We start from the raw sequence: 18,739 nt of genomic DNA, 5'->3' as shown, positions 1-18,739 counted from the left end.
CCTGTCAATTACTTTTTCTGCGGGACTCATGAATAGGCAGTGATCTGTGTCGTTATAATGGCGTCGGTAAAAAAGGTGCACAACCAACAGGAACCAGCCAACAGTATTTGAGGTGTTCGCTAAAATGACTAAGTACAAGTGAGTGAAAGATTGAAGCAGTCTACTGATCCTCTGCCTGGACCTGCTGTCTCAAGAGCATGGCTGTGTGTGCGTCATCGTCTGAGTGTGTGTGGTCACGTAATGTGCGTTTTCAGCAGTAGTGAGGAAGGAGGGCTGCTCAGAAATGCTACACGCCACTGTGGATGTCAAAACGTTGTTGATCTAAAATGCAATTTAAAAACAAAGACATATTAGTGTAAACAGGGCCTGAGTGTGTACTTTTCACGAGCGGATTTGCAACGGGGCCGGGGCGGAGGAGCGCGATGCCGGACGAACCCTAATACGTACATAGCAGAGCTTGCAAACTGTGTTTTTTTTTGTCGACAACATGAACGTTGTCAACGTAACTCACTGGAAATCCCAAATGTCTCCTGCGTCTGCACAGTTTAACAAGCACTTCAACAAGCGTCTTTTTTCCCCGCTTGGCAAGCCAAGCTGACGTGACATGGGGGCGCGGCAGCATTGACGATTCAATTTTTTGATTCGATAATCGAAATTAAGCATAAATTTTGATCGATTTCGATTTAAAATCGAAATCGTGACACCCTTAATATGGAGTGTTGCTTTGGATTATTGTTGATCAGCACCACAGAATAGGAATGCATGAGATTTGTGGAGTAACTCCAAAGTTTAACCAAAACAGAGTAAAAGTTTAGCATTTGTATGTGAAATGTTTAGGCATTTCAGGAGAGATTACAGCATTTAGGCACAAAAAAAGTACACTTGTAACTTATATAAACAATAATTATACTTAACTATTTATGTAATTGCATTGTTATTTTACATTTGATTGTTCAATTTCTGTAGCTGGATGCTGTTTGACACTCCAGACACTTTTGTTGCATTTATTTTTGCTTGCAATTTGTTCATTACTTTTCATCCATGATTCGTTCCCCTACAAAATCACCATAATCAGTCTACATTCAAGATTTCTTTCCAGAAAAGTGATATTAAACCATTTGCATTCATACTAGGGCTGTGCGATTAATCGAAATCAAATACCAATGACAATTTGAAACATTGCGATTAGCAAATTGCCAGAGGCTGTGATTTGAAATATATATTACTTAACTTCCCCCACCACAGTCTTTCTAGCCAGTTGAGTGAGCACACTTTTGTTCTGCCCAATCAGAATTGCTCAACCCAACTATGCGTAACGTCCACAATAAAAAACAAACAAATATGAAAGCACGAACAAGTGGGATGATGGCGTCTGCCGCTTCTGAAGCATTAATGGACAAATTAATATCAAAGAAAAATAGCACATCGGTAATATGGGAACATCTTGGTTTTAAAGTCACAGAAACCAAACAACACAAGGTAATTTGTAAGAGCTGCCACAGAATTGTTGCCACAGCATCAGGAAATGCAACAACCAGCATCTAAAAGCACTACAGGCAGCTATATGAGGAGCGTCTTGCTAAAAATTAACTAAAAGTATTGTCGGTGACACTCAATCTAGTAGCAAGCTAAGTATAATTTGAGAGTTGTTTGCTAATACATGTATAAGCTGATATCTTTGCAGTTCCTTTTTTAACTAACACTCACTGCATTTTAGCAGTAAGAAGCTACAATACAGATTATTGAGCTGAAGTTTGACTACAAAATTAAACTGAAAATCAGATCGAAATTGCGATATCTGTCAAAAAAAATTACAATTAGATATTTTCCTCAAACCGTACAGCCCAAATTCATATCGCAATGCATATTGCAGAAAAACAAAGTATCACAACGACCGTTTTTTTCAGTATCGTGCAGCCCTACCCTGAACTCTTCATGATGTTCTTCATACCATTCCTGAACTATGAAAGATGCGTAATCCTGCTTAAAAAGGGCACTTCTTTCAAGGAACGCCATTGTTATGAATTACCTGGTAAGCAAATGTTTAGACAGGTATACATGATTTCCACATGTATTGAAAGAACCAGGTATTTTCCGGCAGAACATTGACCAGAGCATCACACTCCATCTTGTTGTCACCCTGCCAAGTTTCCTGGTACAATCACTTCCCCATGAGAAATAAAAACACATCCCTACATAGATAGCTGCCCTTGTGATATAAAGGAAAATATGTCCCATCAGTCCAGACAACCATATTCCACTGCTCCAAAGTAACGAACTGTGTGTTATGACACATTCCTCCCATAACTATCATTGTTGTGAGGAAGTTTGTGCAAAATCATGTGCCACTGTTGATCTTCAACTGGCTTGGAGCAAATGGGATAGCCTTTGTTGCCTTGTGTGTGCCTTGGGTATTCATTGTCCTATACCACTCCATGGTTTCTCCTCAGACCACCATCTCCTCTCACCACTGCTAAGGAAAGAGGAAAGTCACTTCTCTGATGATGGACAGTGGTTCTACTCTGACTCAGAGGACATAAAGAGTTGATGGAGTATCTACAGAAGCTTTTATCATCCCATAAAAACCCCAGACTTATTGAAATGTTTACATTTTAGAAAAATAAATTTCCCTCTGAGGAAAAGAAATGGGATTCATCCTTCCGGAGGCCAACTCTATTCCAAGGCGATCCCAAAAAAAGCGATGAGTTTCCTTTTTTTCCTCCAGATTTTAGCTCCGATCAGCTCTCTCTGTTTACTAATAAGCATTCTGCTTCCCTGTTGACTCTCTTCAGAAGAGAGCGTAATGAGGGCATGAACTCAAGGACCCGTTTTGAAAAAAGTGCTGATCTCTCATTCTCGGACGCCTTTGGAGCTGCTTCCAGCACGCAGGCTGTATTTTATTAAGATGCACGAGACGTCCCAGTGTCTCCAGCAACATTCTGAAACGCTGACACTCTCTGAGTGCAGGCCCAGGCGATGGAGCCCGTGGGTGGGTCCGGAAACATGCTGGTATCATGCCGGACCTCAAGGGTGAGATCTGGTTCCACAAGCTCCCTTTGAGGACAGAAATTAAGGCGGTACAGAAGGAAACCGGAGGGATAAGAAAAGAGCATGAGTTTAAATGTCCTATTCGGGTATACTGTGTATGGGCACCTATTGAATTTAGATGCTTGGTGCATAACTTTTCACTACTGAAATTTGAGACACTATTTCACACCTGCTTATCTTTAAGCTTTAACATGTCTAGCTATTGCATAACATCTTTAAAAAGGGAAGAATAGATGAATTAAGCCTCTTATTGTAGTTCAAATGCCCAGACTTAAATGTCAAAAGCATGCCATCATCATCAGTTTTCAGAAATCTGAAGTAAAAAGCAATGTACTATCTAAAACCAACTAACGGTTAACACAAAAACGAGCATGTTCTTGCCATCTACACAATTCTGAGAAGCATTCTCATGTACTCACATTATCATGTACTGTAAATAGCGTAACAGAGCACATCTATGTTTTGCTACATGCAAACAAAGCGTCAAATGACAGTGGAAAATATGTCACCCACTCAGTGTTTTATCATGGGAGAAATTATGCGATACTCCTCAAAATGCCATGTCCCTCCTCCCACTATGCTTTTTTTCCTCCCTCTATCTTCCTTCCCTCCCTGTATTTCTTATCTCACAAAAACAAATTCACAAAGAGTCTTTAAGAGGCATGGCCTGACAGAAGTCTAACCACAACAACTGCAGGCCTGTTTCTAACCATGGCTTCAACACAATGCTGTCATTAAAGCATCACAGTGTGCAAAAGCATCATACCACATTTTATCAAGTCACACGTGCTTGATAATTAAAAGAATGGTTCATCCTGTCAAAACTCACTTGTTATGGTGAGGTTTACCAGATTGTTCATGCTGTTTTGTATACTTTAAGGGGGAAGATTTTCAGTGAATAATTACATATATTTTGGTCTGTTTCTAACACAGAGCTATATATTTATTTCTGAAAAGGTCTATTCACACCAATTATGATAACTATGAAGTTTTAGTTATGTGTTGTTATTATTATATATAATTGGTTATCTCTGATATATAGTTATCAGTCTTGTTGTGTCGAGGCCTTGCTCTACAAAAAAAAAAAAAAAAAACAGTAAAAGGTTAACCTCATAGCTAGTGATACTGTCAAGTATATAATTTTTTTCTAGTTGATTATGAGATATACATTGACTGCCAGTCAAAGTCAAGCTGACTTCCAAGAACCTGAATGCTGCGTACAAAATTCATATCTGATCATATAGATTCATAACTGCTGTGTGTGTGTACATAACAAACAGACAATTACTGAGAAATTGATCGGGACACTAGTATATTTATTCTTATAGCTATTGTTATCTTTCTTGATATGAATGGTTTGTTAGAATAATAATGTTGAGCAAATCAATGAAGCCTTTTTGGAACTAGACAGTCATCGATAACCATTCACTTCCATTATATTAAAAAGCACAGCATGAGCATGCTGTCAAACATCTCATTTTGCATTTCATAGAAACCGCAAGGGTCATGGTGGACATGACAATGAGACAATCAATATGCAACTTGTTATTAACATATATTTATTCTTTAAATCAGACATTAGAGAATGCTTATGGCAGTCTTTGGAGCTATCATTTGTAAATATGTTGAATGCTGAAATATCCAATTCTGGGATGTATCACAAATAAATGAATCTATATTTGTAAGTTGTAGTCTGTCTTGCAAATACCAAGAACTGGCTAGATAATAGATCTCTGAGTTAAACCAAAACCTGACCAAAGGTCTACTTCACTAACTTCAGCCTGCACCAAGCAGGAAGTGGAATTATGAAGTGAAAATTTTTGCCTGTATAGTATAGATTTTTTTTTTTTTTACCAAACACCCCTCCCCACAGTCTCCATGAAATTTGGTTTGATTCCTTCTACTAAACAATTGAAACGTCAAACTAATTTGGCAGTTCATTACAGATAATAATTGATGTCTAAGTATTATTATTTTTAGGCTTCACATGTTCAAGAGCTGACGATTATTCTCCCGGAATGATTTCCAAACATAAACATCAGTTTGCTCAGAAGCTGCTGTTCCTCCCATACAGAAGACTCTTATCTGAGTAAGGTCATGAAATATTAGGGGTCTGCATTCCTACGCATATAAAAGCTTAAACCGCAGGAATCTGAGGAATTCTGGAAGAACAATTGTTGCTACTGGACAGAATCTCCCGAGAGCGTCTCTAATAAATGCGTGTTTGTTTATGTATTCAGAACTCGTATATACTAATACCGAGGAGGAATGCGAAACTACACAGCGAGGGATGGAGAAATCAATGAAAAGTCAACTTTTAGTCAACACTCGTTTCCTCCTGTTGCATCCCCTGTGGAACAAGACTCCGCAGCTTCCCACGATCCCCAAAAGGGAGGAATTCTTAGACACTGTTAGTTGTTTACAGCGGTACTTGTGTATGAACATCTCTTTCGAACTGACATCATTCAAACAATTAGCCTTACCTTTGTGCTTATCCATTCTCCACGCGCGAAGAAGTCTTGCCCGCCTGTCAGCTCTAGTTATATGCAGTAGATCAGATCCAGACCGGTCCGAGTCAGGTTTAACTGCACTGTCCTGATTTCTCAGGCTGATTCTGTTGTGATGTGCTGAGATGTGATGTTATCCTCTTCTCTCCTCATCTACAGCTCTTTCAGATGCGCCTCGCATTATTGCGGGACAGCCGCGCCTCCTCTGGCACGTCATTGCTCAACCACTACTTCAGTTTACTGTATTGAATATGCGTTGTAGTATTTCTAGCTAGCCTATAGGCTGTAAATAAATCTGAACATGTTAGACTAGATTTTAAGTTGACCTGTACATTTAAAACACTAGCAGAGAGCTAGACTATGCCTTTTAAGTAGTTACACCTTACACGCGCCCATTGTTGTTGAAAATCCAACACAAATAGGGTCTGCCCCCAAAATTTAGTTAGCTGTCTGATGCTAACTCCCTACCTAGGAAGTTTTCAATGGCTTTTCACTTATGCTTTTCACTCAGAACGCGTTTTGTTGAACGTGTTGGTTTTTCTATGTAAACTTGATCAAAATTTGACCTGGCATATTGTGCGGTTGTAATGCAGCAAAGAGGAGTGAAAAGAAAAATATGATTAAATTATCATTACATATTAATTACTGCAAACATAAATATGATTTACACTTTATGCACCAGTTTATATTAGGCTATATAGGATAACCTGGGGACACCTGCTGGTAGGTCATGTGAAAGTAAAAACATGGCTGATGAAATACAGTCAGAAAGCCCTCCATACTACTAATATTCATATGCAGTGCTTGGCATATATAAGTACACCCCTCACAAATCTATCTTTTAAAGCCCTATTTAAATAGGAAGCTATACAATGATATATTTGTGCATGTTCATTAGATTAGTTAGCTCTGAAGCCAAATCTGGAGCTTATCTAACAAAAGAACGTACGATAATGGTCCAAAAACTAGTACACCCAAATGTATATGTTATAGAAAAATATTAAATACAAATTAAAAAAGAGGAAAAATCAAGCGAAGCAATAAATAAATAAATAAATAAATAAATAGTTGAAATTTTGTAGTTTGTCATTTATTTGTATTATCTTTCATTTTTTAAATATGTTTGATAACTAAAATATTATTTAAAAATCTATATTTGTTTAATAAATCTGTTTTGTTTAAATGCACCAAAGTACATTGCTTATATTCACTGAGAAATGGAAAAACTATTCATTTTCACAATGGGGTGTACTCAATTATGCTGAGCACTGTAGGTATATGGAACACACTTTTTAACAGTAGTGAAGTGAGGTAAATGCTGTCGAAGTCGAAGGCATGCTTGTGTGTTTTAATTTCACTCACTATCACTGTGTCTTGCAACACTTCATAAGCAACAACTCGTGATGTAGCCTACTAAACTGATATTCCATATATATGCCTTTTATGGCCCGTTTACCCTGAGTGGTATGGTATGGGTCGGTACGAGTCACCTTAATCAGGCTTGTGTTTCCCCTGCTAAAAGTGTACCATCCTTTTGGTGGGCGTGGTGTGCGACAGAAAGTTTCAGTCAACGTCATTTTCGCTTGAGAAAATGTCTACAGTAAAGCTGTACGGGTCGTTCATATAAGAAGCACTTCTCACAAAACAGATGCTTTATACAGACAAATACTTATAAATGTTCATTACTAACTTTTTTATGAACATAATTTGATTATAACTGCAAATCAATGACATCTGCAATTATATTAAATAAATAAATAAATGCAATATATATGAACACAAACAGCTCCTTACAGTCTCCAATATGTTACCACTTACAGAAAAACTACACACAGCATAGATTTAGTCCTTATGTAGATTCGAAAACAACATCAAATATAGCCCACAGTGCAAACCTCTCATACAGTATGTATCTTTAATCTTCACCAGCACATGAAACCTCTTCTTAGAGAGCAATTCCATCATCCCGAGTTGATAATAGTTCGATGATAATAGCTAAACATGGCAGTTTGTTCACGTTTCCTGAAAAAATAATTTGCTCCTTTGTATTTTCCTGGTTCTCCTTTGTTTGTGTGTCACTCTTGCGTTTGTCGGTTTCTGAAAGGATCGGGTTTCAAAAGCACATCAATAAGCAAATGCACGTTATTATCATCAGCTCAAGAAGTTTGTTATTTCAAATTTAGACGCTCACGCAAGTGCAAGCAAGACAGCGAAACCGCTCGCACTTTATACTGGCTTGTAAAAAACTACGGGGCACAGGGTAGAATCTGCTCTTTTTCTTGGCTTTGTGGCTGTTCATCAAGACGAAGACAAGGTTTGTTTGAGCTCAGGTCGAACATGGCTCGTTCTTATATGTATATATTATTACGGTGTAATCTCTCGGCTGTGTATTTAAAACATAGTGGTTCTTTTGTTTTCATTCTGGTTTGTTGCGCAAACGAATGACGTATCTCCGTAAACCAATAGCCTTCAGCTGTGCGTCTACCCTTGGTACCGTTTGCAATCGCATCATAATTAACCTTAAGACATGGGTGATTTATAATTGCAGCAAACTGTTTGGAACTGCACGGTGGCACAGTGGGTAGCACAATCGCCTCACAGCAAGAAGGTCACTGGTTTGAGCCTCGTCTGGGTCAGTTGGCATTTTTGTGTAGAGTTTGCATGTTCTTCCCGTGTTCATGTGGGTTTCTATCCGATTGCTTCGGTTTCCCCCACATGTCTAAAAACGTGTGATATATGTGAATTGGGTAAGCTAAATTGTCCATAGTGTGTGTGTGTGAATGGATGTGTACCAGTGATGGGTTGCAGCTGGAAGGGCATCCTCTGTTTAAAACATACAGTATGCTGGATAAGTTGGTGGTTCATTCCGCTGTGTTGACCCCAGATTAACAATGGGACTAAGCCGGCAATTAATGAATGAATGTTTGGAAGCATTAAAGGGGTCCAAGAAGATTTCCAAAATCTTTACATGCAATGACTCAGAGACTGTTTAGATGCATGTCACTGATGAGAAGATGAAGAATGTTTACTGTATGATGACCAGAATGCCGTTAAACACCTAGCAGGCACAGGACGTCAACATGCCGTCAGATTGACCTTATACCCTAACTTCGTGGAGATGTTCAATTTTGTTTGAAGATCATGACATGTAACCAAGCTTACGTCAGTTTTCAACCTAAAATCAACCAAATATCAACGTCTAATGATTTTACAGCTTAACGTTGTGTGGACATTACCACTATGATTTCTATCAGATGTTGGATTTTGGTTGTCAGAAATGATGAATAAATGTCAGTGTTTGATGTCAATATGACGGTGGTTTAAGATGTTGGCTTGACGTTGGATTTTGGTCACTTTCTAACACAACCTAAAATCAACCAAATATCGTTATTAGACGTCAAAATAATGTTGTCCTTAGACACTGGCTAGACATTGAATTTTGGTTTATCTGACATCACAACCTACATTTAAATCTAACCTAATATTAACGTCTTATGATGTTGTGAGCCTGCTGGGCAATAACTAAATGCACTACAGAATGTTACGTTTACACACATCCACAAATTAAATGTAAATGCATCAGCTTTTTTACAGTGTAATACTCACTACTCTTAAGTACTTTTGAAAGTTCTACTTTTTACTCACCCTTTAAGTAATATTTACAACAGATACTTTTACTTCACTTGCACTACATTTTAGGCAAGTAATGGTACTTTAATGCAAGTATGATTTTTCAGTACTCTTTCCACCTCTGTCCACCTCATTTACCAACTAGTTTATTTTCACATACACAGAGCCAATTTGTAGTATGATAAACATATAGACCTTATACAAATGTGTAAAATATTACTCTAAACAAAATATGTTTGTTTGTTTGTTTGTTTGTTTGTTTGTTTGTTTGTTTGTTCCAATATAATCAATTATTTGTTTCACATTTTTCACACAAACATCTTTCCACTGACCCCGACACCCTGCTCTCATGTTTAAACCCTCTAGGGGACATATAGAAAGACTTCAATTAAAGCATTCTGTAATTACTCTGCTTCTGCTATGTAAGCTACCCGAGATTAGATTTCTTATTGAATTAAATTACCTGTTTCATTAAACAATTATGATAAAACAATCAGATGCAGTCTGTCAAAAGATGTGGTTTTCAAAGGCTTTTTATAAAATGATTGCCGTATGTGCCCCTGACATGGTGGCTTAGTGGCACTGTCACCTCACAGCAAGAAGTTTGCTGGTTCAAGTCTCAAGTCTGGGTTGGGGCTGATCATTTTGACTTCAACTGTTTTGTATTTAAACTTTATTCAATGCACATTTTAATAAAGTAATTATCACATTCCACCCAAACCTACATTAACTCCATTGCAGTATCTAGCGGGTGAACTGGTTTATGTGCATCCCTTTGAGTACACAAAACATACCAAACATTAGGAGAACAAGTTGGTCTAGATTGGTAGGGGTTTCACCAGAGTGTATTATAGGAATATTTACAGCCCAGCTAAACTTGTTTTCTGTATATAAAGACAGTCGCACAGGTCAGTTGATCAGGAGCATCATCATCACAATCTGTGTGTCAATTGGTCTGTGAGTGTGAGGAGAGCCTTTTCCTGTCTGTGAACTGGTTGAAGGGGAGTCACATGCTCTGCAATGCTGACCCCTCCACCAAATCCCATGGGGCTACAAGAACTTTCCATCCAGCTTCCCTGTCAAGGCCTTTTTTGTGACCTAGGGGATTAGAAGCGTATTAATCATAATTCGTAATATGCTTTGTGTTTGTTTTCTCAGCATGTAAACAGGTCAGTTGTAGAAATTTTATTTGACCGTAATAAGTTCTTGAGAGCATCTTTTTTTTGCCATGTGCAAACAATGATGTACAGTTGAAGACATTCAGTCATTCATTTTCCACAGCGCAATTAACTGCCAACTTATATTCAGCATATTGTTTACATAGCAGGTGCCCTTCCAGCTGCAACCCAGTACTGGGAAACACCCATACACACTCATTCACACACATACACTATAGCCAGCTTAGTTTATTCAATTAATCTATATCGCATGTCTGGAGACCGGAACACCCGGAGGAAACCCACGCCAACACGGGGAGAACATGTAAACTCCACACACAAATGCCAACTGCCGGGTCTCGAACCAGTGACCTTCTTGTGAGGTGACAGTGCTAACCACTGAGCCACTGTGTCCCCACAGTTGAATTCTAAATAATATTATTTTCTTTTTTAAATATTTTCCAAATTATGTTTAAGAGAGCAAGGCCATTTTCACAGTATTTTCTATAATATTTTTTCTTCTGGAGAAAAGCTTTTTTGTTTTATTTTGCCTACAATAAAAGGAGTTTTAAAATGTGTTAAAATTTTTTAGGTCAATGTTATTAGCTCTCTTAAACAATATTTTTTTCCATCCCAGGCTTATTGGGGACACATACAGTACCAAGCTCTACATTTCTGGGGACAGCAAAATACGTAACCGGAGGTATATCTGTTTGCAGTTTTTGTTTTTGCAAATCCACATGAGGCCGCTGGGTACACTTATTGAAGATTTCAAATGTCTCTTGCGCATCCTCTACTCTCATAAACCCACTAGAGGGCGCAATATACACTTCAGCCGATCAGGCCAGCTTGCTGTCAACTGAATGACTAACCGACTGACTTACCCACCCCCTTCTCTAAACCCGACCGATCTAGAAAAAGAAAAGCTGTTACTTGATTTCATGTTTTCCGTCTGTGATTTATTTATTTCTTTCTTTTTTTGCTTTTGTTTTAGATGGTTTCTAGAACCATTCTTTGCCAGACTCAAACCCTGTTGTCACTGTCAACCTCACCTCCTAAGTCCGCTGATGTATATGTGGCAACCTGCTGGGCAAACTAGTAACACCAGAAAAGCCGTTTGTACAGAGGTAAGTGGTCAGCTGGTAGCACGAAAAGAAACAGAAGCCACCGGCAGCGTCATACTGCCCTGTAGCATTTATTTTAAAGACAAAATGCAGACATACCTCTAGCTACATAATTTGCACTCTACAGAAATGTAGACAGGGTTGCGTATCCACATTGAGCCTGTTTTTTTTTTTTTTTTGATTGTCTACAGAACACACCTTCATTATATAATGATTTGCCTAATTACCCTAATGCCGAGTTCAGACTGCATGATTTTCAAAGTAATCCTGTCACAGATGTTTTCACACTGCATGACTATCTGGGCTAGCGTTTCGTCGCTGCTTTGTTTGCACTCCAAGATGGATCGGTGACAGGGACTTTCACATTGCATGACTTTACTATAGGAAGAATCGCCGACAACTTCGCCCAAACTACATCTCACAGCCAAAAACACGTCGTATATCTTTTGTTATTAACTACATAATGAGAAAGAAGCCTTTAATGGGGTAGAACATGTACATGTTTGCTTACCTGGGTTTAAAGGGAATTAGCCATTTCTTCTCAACGTTGATAATAAACTAATTTCTTTCTGTATAAAACGTCAAACAGACACGGTTGTTCCTGAGTCCTGTCAAACCTCCACTAGTTTTTCCTCCATTTCGTGGGTCCAAATAAACCGAAAAAGAGTGCTTTTAACTTCTCCCCCAGCCTACCGCTGGCCTGCAGCAGGTATACACACACGCACACAAGTGAAAGCTGCTCTCTCATTGGCTGTAGGCGATGGCTGATGTTATTTTCAGTCAAAACTCATTTCACACGGCATGATTTGAATCGCTGACAGCTCCAGATATTTAGCACGCCAAATATCTCACAGGCATCGGCGACTCATCGGCGATTCTCTCAGATCGCGTCTTTGAAAGTTTATACTGTGTGATTGTCACTCACGTGCACAAGCAGCGATTTGCCTGTGATTTCAGGCATTTGTCGCCGATTTCTCAAAACCTGTCGGCGAGCCAAAATCGGGGCAAAAATCACACAGTCTGAACTAGGCATAACTTGCCTATTTAATTTAGTTAAGCCTTTAAATAGCACTTTAACCTGAATACTAGTATTTTGAAACATATCTAGTAAAATATTATGTAGTGTCATCATGGCAAAGAACAGTAATAAAAAAAATCAGTTTTTAAACTTATTATGTTCAGAAATGTGTTGAAAAAAAATCTTCTTTCCGTTTAATAGAAAATATACAAGAGGGCTAATAATTCAGGAGGGCTAATAATTCTGACTTCAGCTGTATGTGCACTACCATGTTTGATGTCGGTAAGATGTTTTTGGAAGAATTCTTCATTGAGCAAAGATGTAAATAATGAAAAGCAATTGTAAAACAATACAAATTATTTCCATTACTTTCTGTTAACCACAGAATCCAGCAAATCTTTCATGACATGGATTGGAAAGCCCCACTATGTTTTGCATTAAAGGAGCCTTTTTCTAATATCACAGCGCGATGTGAGAATTCTTTTGAATGACAGTGATTACTCTCATCTCTGAGCGACAGGGTAATCCCCTCTAACTGAGTCAGTATGGCCAGCTCTATACAAACTGCCTTAGTTAATCTACCAGGTTTCCAGTCAGTATTCAGACTCAGCTGATCCGGCGGCTTTAGAGGTGGATGTGTGAATGAAAAACTGTCTGCGAGACGTGTGTGGGAAGAGGGGCCTGACGGAGGGTGGTCTGCCTTCCAAAGTTTTGTTTGTAGGGGAAAAATGAGGGGAGTTGTATTGTTCATGCTCATGGAGCATAAAAGAACAAATTCAAATACTCTTTTCAACAAATCCAATAACTATAACTATTACGATATAGTTTTGCTAATACTTGTAAATTTGAATGAATATTAAAGTCTACATTAAAAATGTTATGATAGTAGCACAGAGGGACAATTTCACTGGAAACACTATTTATTTTTTTAGTTGATGAACTATAAAAACATTGGCAGATCTTCAGAATCCATCCTGCTTTTAAGAGTTCAAGCATTTTAAGCAACAAACGTGAGGGATGGGCATCTTTTATAAATATTGTTAATTATCGATACTGATATCGATACTGATACAGCCAATCAGTACCTGTTTATATCAATACAGTTATCAATACTATTTTTCATAAAGTAAGACCAAAGATGTTAAAAATTTTATTTTATTACCAGTGTTGTGGGTAATGCGATATGAGTAACATGCAATACGTAATATTACTTATTCAAAGTAACGAGTAAAGTAACGCATTACTTTTAAAAATAAGTCACATTATTTGGATTACTTTTTTTTTGTAATGCGAGTTACTTTTTACCTTGCTTAATTGGCTTTTACAAAATATATTGCAGAATAAAAATGACCTTAGTAAGGTTGAATCAGTTTAGTCTCTTTTTTCACAGCAGATGAGTCAGTGTACTGTTCTGGTAACTGAATAACTCAGGATAATGGTTTATTTCGAGCCAGGGTGGGGGGAGTTGGTATGTACTGAAGACGCAAACATTTTACCACATTTCTGTTCAATTTAATGAACTTGTTTGACCGGTTTACTTGGAAGATCCAGTTAAAAACAAATGATTCATTCGCATTCATTTCCATGAAAAGTGACTAAGCAACGCAATTTGTTAATTTTTTGGGGGAGTAACTCAATATTGATTAACTTTACAATAGTTTACAAGTAGCTGTAAGCAACACATGGCTAAAGAACACAGACTTGGTGCAAAATATGGCACATCACTTGAATTGATTGCTATGTTTTGTTAGTATATGTATTATTACCTTTGCTCACAATATTACTACTTTGTCCACTATTACACTACTGCATACTGTTGGTTGCATTTTAATCTAGTTTTACTTACCTTTTTTATGTGAGCCCACCCTTTGTTGTTTCAACCTAGGCGCCATGACGATTGCACATAAACACATCCGCACATGCAAAACAAACATTGGCAAGATCATGTGCAATGACATCATTTGAGGTTGTAAAACGATAAGCAGCAAGCTTTTTGGAGACAAAGCAGGACAAGTATCATTAAAAGTTTCCTATCCGATATGCCAAAAAATGGCAGTTATCAGTATCCTTACAGTATCCATCCATAGAAAGACAGCAAAATATTATGCAGTGTTTATTTTATTTGTTGATCATTCTTGGTTTTGTTTATTTATTGTCTAACATACACTCAACCTCATAACTTTTCTATTTTTGACTGTAATTTAGTAATAATGTGCACCTATTTTAAAATCTTCTTTGGAACGATATCTAATGTGAAAAGCACTTTACCAATACACTTGAATTGGATTGCTCTTAGCTCACAATATTGTGTGATAGTGTTTAGTAACCATTCTTGGTGTGGATAATAGTGAAATGATCAAGTATTTAAAGGAGCAGTAGACAAAACTGCTGCATACGCCCATAATAACAAGGTTTATTCTGAAAATGTAGCTCTATATACATTTCTGGAGATCGTGAATTATGTAGCCAGAAGTACGTATGGCTGCATTTCATCTTTAAACGAATGCTACAGGACAGTATGTCGCCTTACATTTTCAGCTCTATATGAGCGGCTTAACCATTGTTAGCAGTTTGTTCAGTTAGCTCGCCACATATGTTAGCAGAATTTAGATGCAGAGAAGAGTTGACCGTGATAATGGGGTTTGAAAAATGGGGACAAAAATCGAAGCAAGTAAATAACAGGGTGAGATTGTGGTAAAATCTGAAACTGTGGTAAAAATCAGTCAAGGGTTTACTCTTTCTGGACTGCTTCTTTAAATGTTAGTTGGGTTTAGGGAAGTGGGTGTACGGATTAATTTGTGCTTTTGAAAACACTATTGGTTGAGTTTAGGGAAGGAGGAGGGTTGGTCAGTCGAACGATCAGTCAGTCAGTCAATCAGTCTACAGCGGCCTCTGGTGGATTTAGGTGAGAACAGCAGCCACGAATGGCACTCGCAAGAGACTTACTCAAAAAACTTACACAGTGACCTCTAATGGATTTACAATAACAAACACTGCAAAAAGCATAGCTCTTGGGATGTATTTGGCGCTCTTCAGAAATGTATACAGTATATATGTTTGTGTATATAGTACGTTTTCAGAATGAGTCTGGGTTCCAAAATAAACAATGCTATTGTGTGTTGTTGTGTACTCTAATTATCGTTCTTGTTTGGCCTGGACACTAGCTATCTTATAATAACTGTCAGTTATTGTGTGAACTGGCCTTTAGAACAGGTAACAGCTTTACGAAGCACAATGATTTAAAAGGGTGGCATTATGGGAGCATTGTTTGGATGCTGTGTATCAGCTGGATGGTGTGGGTTCAGACATTGGCAGATCCTCCTGGCTGCGACTGGTTGAAGCACAAAGAACATTCCACAGCTGTGAGTCAGAGAGCAGGGGTCACTGATTCAAACCCATCCCAGCACTGGAGCCTTTTGATACAAAGACCTTTCCCATGTTGCACACATAGTCATGGACTCACAAAATACCATTAAAATCTTTGTGCACAAAGAAGTGCTCAGGACTTGCCAACTACATCAGTGGTGATAAGATGCCGTCCATCACCAACACAATAACCAACCAGTAGGCGTATAAAGGGATAGAAGATGGACTACCTGGTCCGCATGTTCTTCTGAAGCGTTGACCCGCTGTGCCGGCTTGCTGGCTGTTGACAAAAACCCACCTTGGCAAGTCGGTGTAGCTTTTCACACAGTCAGGGAAAGCAAAGCACCTGATCAAACTCAGCTCTGCGCTCCCATGGATCCTCCAGAGGAGAGCGTTATGTCATGTAATAATATTATTCTGCCACTCCTACACCAAGCGATCAGGTTCAGTCTAGCTTATACAAGGAAAAACAAGTTTTTAGTGTGAGAATGATCCTTTGAGTGCACTGAGGGTGGTAGGTATTGTGGCAAAACCCCTCATTACGGCTATATTTTCTTCAGATTCAGCTAAGGACATCCTGACAGGAGCTTGTGGGGTCTGAAATTCAAGACTGATGCGCTATAACCGGCCTAAATGTTCAGTGGATAGTGACAGATGGCATGGATGAGGATGATGTAAAAAACACAAACCAGACATGGGGAGCCAGAAACAAATGTCAACAAAGAAACACATCTGAGATTGTGAGAATAATGAATAGACATCTTAAAAGGCAAATCAAACCAAGCATGGTAATGAGCTTCACAGGATGGGAAGTTTGTGTGTCTTTTGGTTGTGGTGGGTCGGTGTCACAGTCTGTTAAACATGGAAAAAAGCGTATTTTTTCTGTTCCTAATGTGCTGGAGAGTTAAAGCAGCTATGGGTGACCAGAAATGCCAATAAACACGCATCCTCCTGCTATTATTTTTATTATTTTACTAATATTATTAAATTTAAATAAAATAATATTACTCCAATAATCAATACTAGTACTGTACTGAAGATTTAGTAATAGTATTGCAGTAGTTATTTTAAAAGGATTTCGAATCGAATCATCTAGTTAAGAAATAAATTACTATTAGAGTAACTTTACAACCAAAAAAACTATAAAGAATTTTTAACATTGCAATACTATTGTACTTTAACTTTAATAATAATAATCATAATAATAATAACAACATTGAAAGTGTCAATTAATTAATACTACAAATAATATTACATCCAATGATCTTATTTTTCAGGTCTAAAAAGTTCACATCTGGACATTTTATTTTATACATCACACACTTATTACAGAAAGTCATATTTTATATATAATAGTTTTTTCATTCATTCATTCATTCATTCATTCATTCATTCATTCATTCATTCATTCATTCATTCATTTATTTTCCTTAGGCTTAGTCTTTGATAATTTTTCATTAATTAGTTCAATTTTACATTTACATTTAATGTATTATAGAGATAATAATAATAATAATCATCATTAAGCACATTAATTACAGGCCCGTAGCCAGGGTGGTTCGGGTGGTTCGAGAGATCCACGCCCCACCCCCCATTTGCCTTATTTTGACTGCTATGCCATTACAAATTGTGAAAAGAACCCATCTAAGAAGGCTCCCAATGAATGCAAACAATTATTTTTCATGAGTCTAATGTGCAAGAATATGATGGAAGTGGTCATCTTTCAATACAAGTAGCCCAACTTTTATTTGGAATCTTCTGACCTTATTCTTGAAAGAAAAATACCAATAAAAAGATTTGATGCATAGAAAGTCCCCCATTATAAAGTAAATTCTAATACTACTCATTTTTGTTATCCATAAACTTTCAAAATGTATTTTTAAAACAAAAACTTTTTTTTTCCATGTAAAACTTTAACTCATTTTTTTCTAGTGATATATGATGTAATACATCTGTATTTTAAGTATTTTTTTCACATTTCTTTATTCTATATATTTACCAAATGTTCTTTTGTACCTTTTGGTATCCGAGAAGCTAATCCAGCTTAAAAAAATGCTTAAAATGTCACAAAAATGCAGTATTTGTAACTGCAAAAAGGTCCAATTGCAAAAAAGGGTACGGGCCTGTATTATTAACACTGTATAGTACACACACACACACACACACACACACAAATAAAAAAGGAACACGGTGGTACAAATAATGTTCCTTAAGGAACAGTTTTGTACCTTTTTAAAAGTTGTACCTTATATGGTACAGAAAAGACCTCTTATGATACTGTTCTGTACCTTTTATGGTACAATTGAAATAAAGGTACACAATTGTTCTCATAAAAAAGCTACACAAGTTTTGGACAACTCCTTTATTAAAATATCTATGAAAATAAATATATGACTGGAAAGGCAAAGTGATTTTATGATTAATTTCCATATTAAAACATGAATCATCTTTTAAAAGCATGTTTAAAGAAACTCATAAACATTAATTATTAAGTTCTAGAATACAAAAAAACTGGTAAAACAAAACTATAGGCATTGTAAACTACACATTTTAAGGCATTTTTAATAAACATTTGCTAAGCATTTTCATCATTAATATCCGCACCTTTTGGCCTACGCATGTGAGCTGGCTAAAGTCCTGCATATGCAGTGTTCATGCAGACATTTTAGTATTGTAAAACCAATCAAACATTGTGCATATTTCATTACAATCCTTTTGCATAATTCTTTTTCTATTTTAAAATAACTAAATTAAATTAATGTTTAAGTGATCACAAATTGTTAAAAATTGGAGAAAAATGTTTTGTATTGTACATGGGAGAATGTGTTTCTGTACCACTTTTGTGAAAAGTCTTGTGAAATGTTTAGCAAAAAATAGATCTTTTGATTT

The 18,739-nt window shown here is 37.2% G+C and overlaps 1 protein-coding gene and 2 long non-coding RNA genes across 18 annotated transcripts in view; 2 read left to right on the top strand and 1 right to left on the bottom strand.

Annotated features, from left to right (window-relative positions):
• Positions 1 to 5,712, bottom strand: part of afap1l2 (actin filament associated protein 1 like 2) — a 74,154-nt gene extending 68,442 nt beyond the window's left edge. For all 8 annotated transcript variants that reach the window (XM_087276497.1, XM_087276498.1, XM_087276501.1 and 5 more), the window contains exon 1: positions 5,532 to 5,712. In XM_087276497.1, coding sequence (XP_087132623.1) covers positions 5,532 to 5,547 — 16 coding nt within the window. In that variant the 5' untranslated portion in view covers positions 5,548 to 5,712. The remainder of the gene's footprint in view (positions 1 to 5,531) is intronic.
• Positions 1 to 18,739, top strand: part of LOC147834503 (uncharacterized) — a 755,156-nt gene that overhangs the window by 153,913 nt on the left and 582,504 nt on the right. The window lies entirely within an intron of this gene.
• The window catches only part of LOC108191726 (uncharacterized), a 99,880-nt gene that overhangs the window by 64,925 nt on the left and 16,216 nt on the right, over positions 1 to 18,739 (top strand). For 3 of the 9 annotated variants that reach the window (XR_015504263.1, XR_015504259.1, XR_015504254.1), the window contains one exon: positions 11,337 to 11,469. The exons of the other annotated variants lie outside the window; for them this stretch is intronic. This is a non-coding gene — a long non-coding RNA (uncharacterized LOC108191726). The remainder of the gene's footprint in view (positions 1 to 11,336; positions 11,470 to 18,739) is intronic. 9 annotated transcript variants of the gene reach the window in all.

Source organism: Danio rerio, chromosome 12, assembly GCF_052040795.2.
Source record: "Danio rerio strain M-AB ecotype USA chromosome 12, GRCz13ab, whole genome shotgun sequence".
Classification (NCBI taxonomy): Eukaryota; Metazoa; Chordata; class Actinopteri; order Cypriniformes; family Danionidae; genus Danio; species Danio rerio.
Note: the sequence above shows the minus strand (reverse complement) of the source record. Positions and strands in the feature narration are given on the sequence as shown.